The sequence below is a fragment of the Sinocyclocheilus grahami genome, unplaced genomic scaffold (assembly GCF_001515645.1).
Source record: "Sinocyclocheilus grahami isolate Dianchi unplaced genomic scaffold, SAMN03320097.WGS_v1.1 scaffold472.1, whole genome shotgun sequence".
NCBI lineage: Eukaryota > Metazoa > Chordata > Actinopteri > Cypriniformes > Cyprinidae > Sinocyclocheilus > Sinocyclocheilus grahami.
Window position 1 is genome coordinate 783,719 of NW_015505651.1, and position 14,289 is coordinate 798,007.

At 39.8% G+C, this 14,289-nt stretch overlaps 1 protein-coding gene across 1 annotated transcript in view; it reads right to left on the minus strand.

Annotated features, from left to right (window-relative positions):
- The window catches only part of LOC107553411 (netrin-3-like), a 30,405-nt gene extending 17,155 nt beyond the window's left edge, over positions 1-13,250 (minus strand). Inside the window, exons 1-4 of the mRNA XM_016235600.1 lie at positions 13,109-13,250; positions 12,369-12,442; positions 6,343-6,512; positions 3,823-5,072 (exon numbers count right to left, since the gene is read on the minus strand). Coding sequence (XP_016091086.1) covers positions 3,823-4,861 — 1,039 coding nt within the window. The 5' untranslated portion in view covers positions 4,862-5,072; positions 6,343-6,512; positions 12,369-12,442; positions 13,109-13,250. The remainder of the gene's footprint in view (positions 1-3,822; positions 5,073-6,342; positions 6,513-12,368; positions 12,443-13,108) is intronic.
- Between the last annotated feature and the right edge of the window lie 1,039 nt (positions 13,251-14,289).

Below are 14,289 nucleotides of genomic sequence, written 5' to 3' on the forward strand. Positions count from 1 at the left end.
AGAGTGGGCGGGATTATTCACATGTCGTTATAGTTGCGCCGCCTATACTGCCACGACTCCTAAAAAACATTCTGCGTCGTTTCATTCCGCGTCGCCCCATCAAGCTCTCGCTGGATCCGCTCCTCTGCTATCAACGAGAGGAACGTCTGTTCTTCCACAACAGACAACAAAACTTTTTGGTTGTTAAAAAAAGGTGCGCTCGTTCAAAACAGTTGCGTTCGATCCTTCGCTGGCTGTGCTGATTTAAATCTAGCAGTTCTTTTGTGTTTGTGTCGCAAGTTCAGTGATGCAGGTAGTGATGATTCTCTCCGGCCAATCCGTGATCAGCAGAGTTAACACATCACGTTTTGGTAACGGTACGGTTCGCTTGGAACCCCAACCGAGGTGGTACTATAAAAAGTACCAGGTACCAGGTACTGTACCCAGTGGAAAACTCCCCAAAAGCTAACCGTGCCATACCATGCAGTGGAAAAGCGCCATAACTGTCACTTAGACCATCTTAGCAACCGCATAGCAACAAGCTAACAGCCACCCAGAACACCCTAGCAACTGCATAGCAACAGCAAGTTTTGACATTTTCTCCAGTCAAACTGCTTGATTTGAGCGTCAGAGCCTCGGCTTGTGGTCGGCCACTCATTAGTCTGCTATAACTCTGCTAATCTCTTTGTCCTTGTTCTCTCAGCTGAATGGCGGGATGATTTTAACGAGATCACACTCAACCACTGCCAGGTCGGGCACAAAATCGGCGGGAGTCCTTGGCGTGTGTCGAGGCGAGAAAACGAGGGAGTGGAGCGTGTAGTGGGGGTCAGTCAGAGACGGGGCCACCAAACCACAGCAGATGGCACGAGGAGAGCCAGAGCCAGAGGTGAGAGGAGACAAACACAGAGCGCTGCCAATCAAACGAAAGAAAAATAAATGATCTGCAAACTCTCAGAGACGTGTAGAGAAGCACACGGGAAAAAAGACCGAGTGGACAGGAAGAATTAGACGAGGCAGAGAGATTTATGGGAGACATTAGAGATACTAATGGAGTGTCAGGACTGCCCAACTGGAGCATTTGGGCACAATATATCTTTCCTGACACAAAGATGATTACATTTACACCATTTGGCTAATTTTTCGTTCAGCAATTATACTGCCTTCTGATAAGATAAGATAAATATCTGCAGCTGCTACTGATCTTTAACATATGGATAGTTGTATATCTACAGATACACGCTGGAATCCTAATATAAGAACTAGAGCCATCAAGTATATGCATCTTAAAATCATAAAATAAAAACTGTAGATTGACAGACAGACAGATAGACAGATAGCTAGACAGACAGACAGACAGACAGACAGACAGACAGACAGACAGACAGACAGACAGACAGACAGACAGACAGACAGACAGACAGACAGATAGATAGATAGATAGATAGATAGATAGATAGATAGATAGATAGATAGATAGATAGATAGATAGATAGATAGACAGACAGATAGCTAGACAGACAGACAGACAGACAGATAGCTAGACAGACAGACAGATAGACAGACAGACAGACAGACAGACAGACAGACAGACAGACAGACAGATAGACAGATAGACAGATAGATAGATAGATAGATAGACAGACAGATAGCTAGACAGACAGACAGACAGATAGCTAGACAGACAGACAGATAGACAGATAGGTTTATTAATTAAAATAAAATAAAATGTGTAGTTACATATTTAGCCTAAATTAAGCTCAATAGGGGTTATTCATTTTTGACCAAATGTTGGTTTGTACAATAAACTAAAAAAATATTTAACAATATATTAATTTATTTATTTGTGACATAAACTGTAGCTACAAAGTCATTGCAAAAGTCTGTGTTGATAAATAAACAAAAAAAAATTTAATTCATAGGTGCATTTTAAACTTTTTCTGCAGAGGGACTATGCTGTAAAAAAAAATATGCTTACATTCTGCTAAACGGCACTGTGCTTCTTCGGCAGCCAGTGTAAATTCAGTGTTAATATGGCCGCCAAAATAAATAAACGCTGCTTTCGCACACGTGTGAAATAGGCCTAGTGCTCTCACTGCTGTCAGGAGCGTTGGGCTCTGAGCGTGGGCTGTTCAGACACGGGCTAAGAGAAGAGGTTTATGTAAAGATTAACATACTGCAAGACAGACATACACAAACACAAATCTCGGCCCTGCACTCGAGTGTCAGTCTGTATGTATTCAATGGAATGTATCCAGCATTAATACAGATACAGGCGAAGTCAAGCTCATAAATCAAGTTCAGATGTGAGATGCGATGAGAATTAACCTTCACGATTTTGCCAAGAGATCATTTCGTAACACCACACTGCAGCTCTGTTCTAAAACCTAGACAGCAACTCCAAAGGGTTAGCAGTGTAAATATGCTGCTTTCGATATTATTTTGATTTATCTTTCACAAAAAAGCCAATTCCAGAATACACTGCAACAAGCTCCAGTGAAAAAGTCCATTCAATATGGCGGGCAGATCGAGAGAAATGCTAAAAATAAACATACTGTAGAGTAGTTCCAGTCTTTTTTGATTTGTAATTTGTTTTGCCAAGCGACATTTAGTGATATTTAGCATAACGTTTCATTCGATACTGACATGTATCAAAAATATAATTAAAAAAAGAATACAACATTTTGCCTATTTTACTCAAGATTTGTATGTGTTGTGAATTTTCATAAATAGTTTAGCAAAATTTAGCAAAAAAAGCATTTTGTTAAGCTGAGTGGTCCAGATGAGTGGTACAAATCATTGGCAAATAAGGCCTATTCACGCTAAGAAAGATTAATTATTAAGAAACCGACATTATATCAGTGTCCATGCCAATAATAAGCGATAACGTTTATTATAAGCAAGCACTGCCATTTTGTCATCTGCCACTTTAAATGCTCATGCTCTTGATTTGGGTGGACTCTGATTGGCTGTCAATGCTTTATCATTCATCAACTTGAAAAATCGTTCTGAATCGTTCCTCTGTGCATAAATGGGTAAAGACATGCTTTTTGGTCGTTAAATAACAGCACAAATACCAGCAAACTGACTACTGCAAATCTCGGTAAATCACATTGCAAGATTTATTTAAATACTCTCCTCCCATAAATTTAGCATCTGTAAGGGAAACTACTGTAAATGCATATGCAATAAGATCAGTCGCAAAAATAACTGTGTCCATGACTTTTCATTGCAAATTTTTCACTGTGTGACTTTAGTAAATCTTGACAGTAGTGTTTTAACGCCAGAAGAGGTTTTCACTGATACAAGCTGTAAGTAAATCTGGCTCTAGGTTATGGAACAGCTAACGAAGATTGAACAACTGCCACATTTTAATGAGAACTAGGGGTGCGACAATAAATCGATGATCGAATATCGATTCTGCGATTTTCCGAATGCATCGCGATTCTCAGGAATTGATTCTGAGCTTAAACTTGAACAGCAGATGGCGCTCTCAAATGCTCACGAAGAAGAGCGCTTGTGCGTTCGGCTGAGTAATGCAAGTGGTTAAATGCACTTCAGCTTTTATGCCACGAGATTTATGTGAACAGTCCACTGTGGACACTCTTGTAATTTGCTTTAACCTTTAAGAACTTTATGAATGATAATTTTAGATTCAAGTGGTGTGTTTAAGGAACTGGAAGCAAGCAGAGTACGGCTGTTTCTAAAGCACACAGCGCCATCTGCTGTTACAAACTAAGCTGAGAATCGATTCTAGAGAGAATCGCGATGAATTCAGAATCGATTAACGAATCGATTTATCATCGCACACCTAAATGAGAACACAGTGGTCTGTGCGCAACTTACGCAAGCACTCGTTGGCTTCTTTCGCTGTTGCACGTTGCCAGGGCCGGTCGTAGTGAAACGGTTTGCAGCGGTCACACTCCGGACCCTCTGTGTTGTGCTTGCATTCGCACACCAGTTTCCCGTCCTTCTCTCGCACACACCTGGAGGCGTGGCCGTTACATTTACACCTCCCGCCCACTTGGAAGTCGCCAACCGCATAGTAATAAGTAGGCAGCGTTCCAGGCGACCCGAGTGGGTCTTCGCTCTCGCGTTCCGACATTGGCAGCGCTCTAGGGTGCTGCGGGCGACTGAAGACCACTCGAATGTCAGTGACCGTCACCCAGTCCTGCAGAACAGGGCTCGAGTCGAAGTCCTTGCCCGAAGGGCGTCCGTCTAATGTGCTAAAAGCGATAAGGCCGCCGGAAAGCGGGTAGAGATCGGTGTGTCCATCTGTGCATAAAGCTTCCTGCTCGTTCTGCTTGGTGATCGCCGCTTTGTTGGGTCGGTTGTACATGCGACGGCACTGCGACGAATAGAACTGGTAAGGCGTCCAAGTGCGGCCATAATCCATGCTCTTATAGATGGCCAGCGATTCGGGCCGCGGAGAACAGAACTGCAGGCTGACGTACGTGATCTCGAACTTCTTCTCGAGCGACAGCGTGAGTGTCACGTTGAGCGGTGAGCCCTGCAGGTTCTCCGACTGCCAGCAGGTGAGGTTGTGGGCTGAGTTTAGGTCGGTGAGGTAGGAGGCAGGGTGAGCATGGCGAGGGTCCGATGCATCGCAAACCTGGCATAAGCGCACAGCGGGACGTTCGTCGCGTTCCACTAAACTGCAGGAGCGAGACGGTGGCCGGCCGCATGCGCTCGATACGCTAACCTCTTGGCCGAATGCTGCATTGATGAACTCTGGGATACATCGGCGGGCGACGCCCGTCTCGTCATAGCAAGGGTCTGTCGGTGTCACTTGAGGCCCGGTGAATGGGTTCAGACTGTGACTGGAGGCCCAGGGAAGCATATGAAACAAAGTAATCAGAGAAAGCAAGTTCCGAAAACTCTGCATGATGTCACGGGAGGGAATGATGAATGTGGGATGGGGAAGGGAAGGAACGTATCCAGATGGATGGGTAGAGAGAGGGGGAAGTCAAATAAACAAATATGGCTATAGCGTCTCTTCAGACTGGAGTACGTGTGATATCTTGGAAAGGCGACCCGGCCAGAAAACGTCCAATGGATAGATGACTTTCCCAGAACCAACTCTCGGCAGTGTGTGTCTGGAAATGGAAAGGCACAAAATGTCAACAATATTCATGCACCATAAGATTTATATAGTACTTCAAAGAAGCCATGTTCAAAAAATAACATTATTACAATGCTGCCATAACACAAGTGAAGTGCACTGAAAAAAACAAGGTACAAAAACAGGGCCTAAAACACTTTTTTTCAAAAAATAGTGGAGCTTATCCTTTCAAAATGTAAAAAATACTAAATTTAAAAATAAATAAATACATAAAAAAACAAAAATCTAAAATATATATATTTTTAAATAAATATAAACATTTCAAAAATAACTCATAAATTTCATCATACATTTAAATAACAAAAAAATAAATGAATAATAAATACATTGTAAAACATAAAATAAATGTACAAATGTATGAAATAGATTTAACCAAACAAACAGACAGAGAGTTACATACAGTATTCAACCTAAATTCAACTGTCACTCAATAGGGGCTAGATAGTTTAGGACCAAATGTTGGTTTGTAGTTATTGATAAACTCACAGCACTAAATCAAATACTACACTAAAAAAGGGACATCAATGATTTGTGAACTTTATATTCAAGTTGTTTAAATACTTTGCAGCTGAACGTTTTGCAATCATTTGTAAAATTCACTACCGTGATGTTACTCTGATGTGTGTGAATGCCAGGACATTGCCATGCAGTTGCAAAGGTGTTCTAATTAGATTTAATGTCGCTATGCAGTTGCTAGGGTTGCTAAGTGATTGCTCACAAACCAAATCAAAAGTGTTCACCCTCAAGTCTCTAGATCTGGCTTCAATGTGCATTTGTGGGATTTTCCGCCTGTTTTATAGGCCTGCAGATAAAAGTGGAGCATTTGATCACTTAGTAAAGTAGCAACACATCTTTGCAGCAACACAGACAATTATTAATTTCTAGAGCACAAACGCAGCAGGACGATGCAAAATGGGAATCAGCAACAATAATATTGACGATTGTGCAAGTGTGTTTAGAAATGCTCATTTATAGACATTTCAGCCATTTTAGGAGAGCCGTGCATGCAGAAATACACTGCAGCTGTTATTACAAAATTGGGTTAATTTTGTCTCGGTAAACACATGCTGAGATTCCTCATGTTTTCTTGAGGAGTTTGGGCCGTTGGGAGGCCGGGGGATTTGAATGAGAACATTTAATATAATGCTGCTGTGCACAGATGCTTTTCTAGATTCATAAAGCAGAAAAACATGTCTACGATACAGTGATATTTATCTTGTTTTAAAACAAAGAAAGTGCACTACCTCTACTGCTGGAGGAATCAGCGGTCACAGTCCGTTCCGCATCCTATGTGTCATGTTCCAGACAGACACAGAACGAATAAAACTCGATACTCTCAAACTCTCCTGATGCTTGGATCCGCAGGTCGACGTGCATATGATCAGCCGGGAGGGAATCTGATGAGATCCGCACGCTGTTTAGAGTTAATGAGAAACAGTTTGACATTAGCATGTATCTGAGCCGAATCACACTTCTACAGCACTACAAAGAGCAATGAACCATGAAACCAGAGTAAAACTCCTCTCTTAGGACCTGTCACTGCGTGTGTGTGATGTGAATATCAATGCGGCTCTTTCTGCTCGGGCCCCTTTGCAACGGTACAGATGGACCCTCAAATAAAGACAGTAAATACACAACTTATAAATGTGATAAAAAGCCCGATAAATTAATTGTTATTATTCTGCTGAAAAATAGATTAGAAATTGGCTCAGATGCATGAAGGCTTCACGTCACACCTGTTACTATATCATGCTCTTCCCATGCAATTACAATGAAGCTGTCAAGCATCAAAAAGGACACAAAAGCAACCGAAAGACTCATGAAAGTAGTCCATACGAGTTTTCTGAAACTATACAATGTGTGATGTGATGTTTACTGAAAATCAGAGAATCAGAGATGTCAGAATCATTCCTTTGAGTTGGATCTTTCAAATGATTCAGTTGATTCAGTTCACAATCCATTCATTCATTTAACTGAATCAGTAGTACAAAGCTATGATTCTATTACATTTTTATAGTGATTTTGTGTCCGTTTTCAAGTTTTTAGGTAAGCATATTCTGGCATTAGTATTATGAAATCTACGAAGCCTGTGTTTTTGATGAGAATTGTAGAGCATAAGTTTTATATGAAGACACAATAAGCTCTGAATGGCCCCTTTTTTCCCTTTGTTTCTGTAACATTCTACCAAACTCTCTCTCCATACACACCTCTTCAGTCACACATCATCAAACACCAAACAGAGAATTAAGCTCATTATTTGACCCTCACGCCGTCAGCCGAACTCTCTCACCCCCACCTCTCTCTTTCTCTACCTCGCTCGATCACTCTAACATAAACACACTGAGAAACACACATAATGGGGCTCCACTAGTTTAACCACTACTGAAAAAGTGCCTTTTTTGAAGACTTTTCTAATTCAGTTCAAAAACTGTATTGCAAAAAAATAAAAAATGAGATTGTAATGAACAAAGCCTGATAATCATGTTATCTAGCATTATTTCAGAATCTTCCAGCATCTTGTGGTTCAAGAAAATAGTACCTAAATATTAAATTTAATGTTAAATGATGTTTTTTAATTGCTACATTTTAATTGAACAGATATTTTACACAATATTTACTTGGAAAAAAATATACATTAAATATATAAAATAATAATTTATATATATATATATATATATATGTGTGTGTGTGTGTGTGTGTGTGTGTGTGTGTGTGCAATGTATGTATTGTATTGTGTGTATTTGGCAAACGCTTTTATCCACATTGACTTACATTACATTTTAAATTACATTATGTTTTATAAGTTCATGCATTCTCTGGAAATCAAACTCATAACCTTCTTGTTGCTAGTGCCATGTTTTATGGTTTGAGCTACAGAAATGCTACATTTTTGCATTTTTCTAAGTCTTAAAACTTTATTTATTTTCCAAATCCAAGAATCCAAATCCAAGAAAGTCAATGCGGTCTGAGACGTTTGGACCCCATTGTATGTATACGCACATATTCTGATTGTGTGGTCTTTTGGTGTTTACACTGTGTGTGTGTGTGTGTGTGTGTGTGTGTGTGTGTGTGTGTGTGTGTGTGTGTGTGTCCCTGCCACCACATCATTTAGTGACAGTTCCATCAGATTCTGAGAAAAAGAATACACATCCCTCTGATTCACACACACACACACACACACACACACACACATGGGAGCATGAGACAGAAATAGGTGAAAGGTTTAGTCAGACAAAAAGGGACAAATATGGACAGAACTGAGGAAAGGGACTGTATGTGGGGGGAGAATAAAAAAGACAGTGGCTGAAGATAAAGGACGTCAAAGTAGAGATGAGATATATGAGAGAATGAAAGAAAGAGAGATAGATCACAATGAAGAATGGACGTCTCTCACAGAATGACTAAATATGGAGAGTCGAGTTTCTGCATCGAGCATGTGTGTGTGTGTGTGTGTGTGTGTGTGTGTTACTACTGACACAGAATTTATCAGAGCTGAGACATAACACAAGTGCACAGGCTCAGATGGCAACTAAATACATTTCAGATTTAAAGGTAAAGTACTATTTCTTTTGATGCTAAAATACCTGTATACCAGTGTAAAATGACAAATATAAATCAATAATAAAAAACTCTATATAATCGAAAAACTGAAATAAAAATAAATTCAACCCAATAGTAATATTTACAAAGTGCAAAAACTCATAAAAAAGCACAAAAAATACTACAATTAAAAATGAAAACGGTAAATATAAAAAAAGAATCAAAACTAAACGTTTTAGTAACACTAAAATATCAATTAAGATCCAGTCAATTCCCGATGGATACAGTTTTGTTATTAAATATCCCTTTCAGGTTAAATGGGTTGAATGCAGTTTCATGTTGATTTTAATGGGAGAGAGAGAGAAGAATTGGTCTGGACAAACTAATCCAGAGCATCTCAGCAGAGAATAATCACATATATCACTCACCTGACTCCCTTTTTCAATACCAATTTTCCTTTAACAACTTCAAGATTGCAATAACAAGATACGACAGAGAGGTGTGCTCGCTGTCAGCATAACTTAATCCACAGAAAACCAATTATCAGTGTTGATTTGACCTAACACATGGTGAAGAAGTGTTAATAACGAGTCTCGAGTCTCAGGCCCAGACTGGGGTTTTGCACTTGTTTTCTAGTCCAGCAGGTGAAAATGGAGCATCTGACACTTAAAGTAAGTAGCAGCACGCTCTCCTCAACAACACACATGATTCGAGGAACCATTCATGCCTGGGAAGGTTTTCGATGGTTAAAACTGATTAAAAAGTCACATACAGCGAGCCGACAAGCGAGTGGAAAGAAAACCGCCTGGTAAAAGAATGCAGCCACTGCGACCAGACCTTTCCCCCACACACACAGACCAAACCCAGCCCTCACTAAAACAGCAAAACCTGATCCTTAACCACACACACACACACACTCACAGAAAAACACACATGATGACCGGGTCATGCATTGATTGCTGATTTGAAAATAATTTGAAGATAATTTGAGAATCTGTGCAGTAATACATCATGCCTTGCATCACACTTCTGTAATTTTACTTTGGGGACAGAAATGCTGCCAGGCGTTCACTAAAACTAATCTGGCAAAAGATTTTTCCTCAAAGATAAAAAAAATTATGCATAAATAAAAGACATGTTTTTTTTATTCTAAAAATGCAAAGAAATAGCTTTGGTTGGTTTGTATTAATTATACTTTGTTTTATATAAAAACAACAGAAGTCATCATTTAGATATGCAAACGTGTGTTGTTTAGGGGGTTTTAATGCATGGGTTCAGTGTAAAATAACACGCAGACTTTCACAATCTCACACATAAGTACACATCTTTTTCCATTCGACAACAAAAATTTCACCGCTAGGCATCACCAGCTTTGAACTCAGGAGGGAAACCACAAATCATTTTATGAAGTGTTCAAATACTGACAAACACATTTCGTGCACCACACTCACTCGCTCGCACACACACACACACACACACGTACAAAGTCATAAGGTGCCAAGGCTACAACAGATTGAATCATTTAACACCGCTCTCCGACTGGACACACTCTGTGTGTGTTTGTGTGTTTAGGCGCACCCCAAAAGTTACAGCAAGGGAGTTGCACGGTACAGAATAACTTCAAGCACACACACTCCCACAATTACACTTTTACAGCTGTCACCTGCTATTTTATGACCCCTGACCTCTTGACATGCTTAAAATGACATGCATAAACAGACAGACAAAACACACACTCGAGAAGCAATGCACGACTCTTAAATGGGTCGTATCATATATTTTTGTATATATATATATATATATATATATATATGTATGTTTTTTCTTTTTTTAAATTAACCTAAGATCCACTTAAATATTAGTAGTTTTTTTTGCACCAAAAGCAGTAATTTAGTGGTAAAACATGAGCTGTTTTCCACAATTGACTCTTTATATTATGCAGTATGGATGGTCATGTGTTCAAATGTATTCATTTGTCTAAAATCTGAGGTTTGCAACACTTTAATAAATGTTTTGAAATCTGAAAGTTGCTTTAATACTACACAAAACTCTTTCATCTCAAAAGATCAAGCTAAATTTGATTCCTGATATGACCCCATTTAAGGTAAGTCCAGAAAAGCAGTTAAAGTTAGTGTAGGGACTTTTTTGTTTGTGACAAAAGAGAAAAGGGTGTCATGTGCGCGCACACACACACACACACACACACACAGATGAAGCTTCCTGTGCTGGAAGAGGAGGAGAGTGAAATATAGGCCATGTTGACTTTAGCTGCTAAGGTGGACCGAGCCAAGACTGTGTCAGATCCAAACCTTTCACTGAAGTTGAAAAACGCTGCTCTCATGTTGCCCAGCGCTGAAAGTACGGCCCAATTATGTCTTAAAATGCAGGAGGAATGGAACATAATGCAAAATCATATGCATACAGTGCATTATCACAAAAGTGCATGATGTATGCTAATTAAAGAAAGAGTTCACTCAAATTTTTGCCATCAGTTACTCACCCTCATGTTGTAGGATTTCTCCCTTCTGTGTAACACAAAAAATGTTTCGAGAATGTCCGAGCTGCTTTGTGCATACAATGAAAGCATGCGGTGACCGGACTCCAAAATGGACAAAAAAAGCACATTCAAAATATCATAAAGTAGACCATATGACCATTCCAAGTCTTCTGAAATCAAATGACAGCTTTGTTTGAGGAACACCTGAATTAAAGCATCTGGACAAATTCCATCTTTTGATGGAACATTCCATTTTTTCCATCATAAAAAAAAAACACATAAGATCTGATGGTGTTCAGTATCATTGATATCAATATTTGAATACGCAATGCAATGCATTCTTAAAAGTAAAGGTTTCAAAAGGGTGTTTTTTGGTTCCGTAAAGAACCTTTCAGTGAAACATTCTTTAAAGATCCATTTTTGTTCTAAGCGTGAAGAACATTTTAATAATCTAAAGAACACTTTTCAACTATAATGAACCCTTTGTGTAATGAAAAGGTTTCATGGATGTTAAAGATTCTTCATGGAACCATCAATGCTAATAAAGAGGTTGGGAAGCTTTTCAACGAAAAAAATGACTTAATATTTAGTGTGTTCTTCACATAAAGCTTTAGATAACTTCAGAAGACCTGGAATATAATGCATGGAGATTTTATACAGGACTTTTATTGTGCTTTTTAGTTCTTTTTATGGACTGACAGGCTGTCTGCTTTTATTTTATGGAAAAGAGGAGCGTAAGCATTGTGCTAAACATCTCTTTTCGTGTTTCACGGAATAAAGAATCTCACACCGCTTTGAAATGACATGAGGGTGAGTATATTGTGACTGAACTATTCCATATAGTGCTGGCAGAGAGAGCTGGGATGTTGTAAGTAGGTCAAGAATCAAACTGACACACGGTTTAGTTATCAGATCTCTCTCCCTGTCTGCTACACCTCTGACTTTACTGTCAAACACAGTGCTTTTCGTCTTGACAGCTCTGAAACGTCTGATATTTTTTCCCTTTTTCTCGAGGGCCAGCAGTGGGCAGGACCAGTAAACTGAGCTGGCGTAAATGTTTTTCCCAAAGTTTAGCTCTACAGTTCATCTGTGACCCCGGGGAAACTAGAGAGGGGCTTCACTGCAATAAAATCACAGGAATCCAGTCCACACAAACACACACACACACACACACAACCGTGTGTGTGCCACGTCCATCAGGGGAAGCAGAAATCTCGATGCTGTCACGCATACCTAAGAAGACTCGTGAAGAGTTGCTTTCCTTGGCATCTCTCACGGACCGGGAACGAAACAGAGTTTGATGCGCTCTGTTAAATCACCATTTAAAAAAGAGAGAGAATTTAGACTGTAATTGCCCACCTGTCAGAGAGTGAGCAGGGCACAGGACCCTCATTATTGTCTAATTAATATAATTTGATTAATCATAATTATAAACAACAAAACACACTAAATGTACACCTATATATTAAATTGAGCTAATTTCATAAACATCACTGCTTTAACTTATTAACTTGGTGGCTAATTAATAACAATTAATCAGTTTGCATAATAACTGCATATAAATTAATGTTTTAAATCAAGTCATATGAAATTATTTTTCCAGCTTTTGTAAAAAACGCACCATAGTAGCCACTTAAATTCATGGAAAATCATACAAAACAGTGTAAAAAGCGTTTAATCTTTTAGTTTAAATCTTTTTCTATGTCAACATCACGCTATCAAACACTAGTTGCAGTAACAATCAATAGTTAATATGATTTTGGAGGAAAACTATGGTTATCAAGAAAAATTTTCATACATTAATGCATGCATTCAGTGTAAATTGTAATTGAACTGGTTGTGATCAGCAAAGCTCTCGTTCACCTGCATGACATAACTATATAGAGTTCTATATGATACCATGCGTATCTCCATTTATGATAGCAAAATGCATGATGCAGATATCACAACACTTGAACTGTTTGAGAACCCACCTGAATCTCTGAATCCCGTCTGAAGCGCTAAACCTCATCCAAGCGCGGATGTGAGGAAAATAAATCCTGATCGATTGTGATTTAGTCCTGTTGTCTGTTGGTGAATGAAACTCACAGATGCAGCAGCGTTCAGTTCCGTTCATGAGACAGACACACACTGACACACACGCACACATGCACTGAGAGAGAGAGAGAGAGAGAGAGAGAGGGGGGGGGACGGAGAGCGATCCAAGGTGAGAAACCCGACTGTGCCCCCCTCACACACACACACACACACACACACAATTCCACACTCAAACTGCATTAGAGAACGAGGCTCTGTTTCAAAACCCAGTAAGCCGCCTACCTAGACAGCATTTTGGTGCATCATAAGCGCGCGGCGTTTTTGGGTACCCTAGTCGCGTGCAACATTTTTGGGCTTCATATGAGCGCGCAGCATTGTGTGGCATCGAGTCGGTTGCGCGCGCCAATGATGCCATAAAATGCTGTCTTAGCAGCAACTCACTTGGTTTACAGACGCACCCAATGGGTGGTCCGGAGTCTAGCATCTGGCATAGTCGCGTAGAGCATTTCTGAGCATCACAGTTTTGGTTTTATATTCATAATTATTTAGCAACCACTTTGGTCAATAAACGACTTAGAAAATAGGTTAAACACAGGCAATGACAATGATATCAGTACAAAGAGTCATTTTTATTCATCACAGGCGCGTGTAGATGCGCGTTATGCTGTCTAGGTAGGCAACTTACTTGGTTTGGAGTCGCTGTGTGTGGTAGGGGGTCTGGTAGTATGCGAATTTTACTTTTAGGGGGTGAAATTTCGGCTCTAAGAAGAATTTTAAACGTCTGTTAAATATTATATTGTCAATACAAAGATCACTTTCAGGACGCAATCTCAGTGAGGTCAGTCACAGTCAGATAACCGTCAATTATCTTAAAGGGATAGTTCACCCAAAAATGACAAAAAAATGATCCGATGTTTACACGGGTACTACGTCTTGCCTTATCGTACCGCAGACGTTTTCCTCTTTTGTTTTTTATCCGCCATCTCTATCTTTCTGTCGCTGGCTCGGCTAATGTCCGTCCCATGCACTGAACGCGCTCTCCTCCACATCACGAGTAGACACGCCCCTTACTGCTGATTGGCTACAAGTTTGTTTTGCGATTCGGCCCGAATCAGTT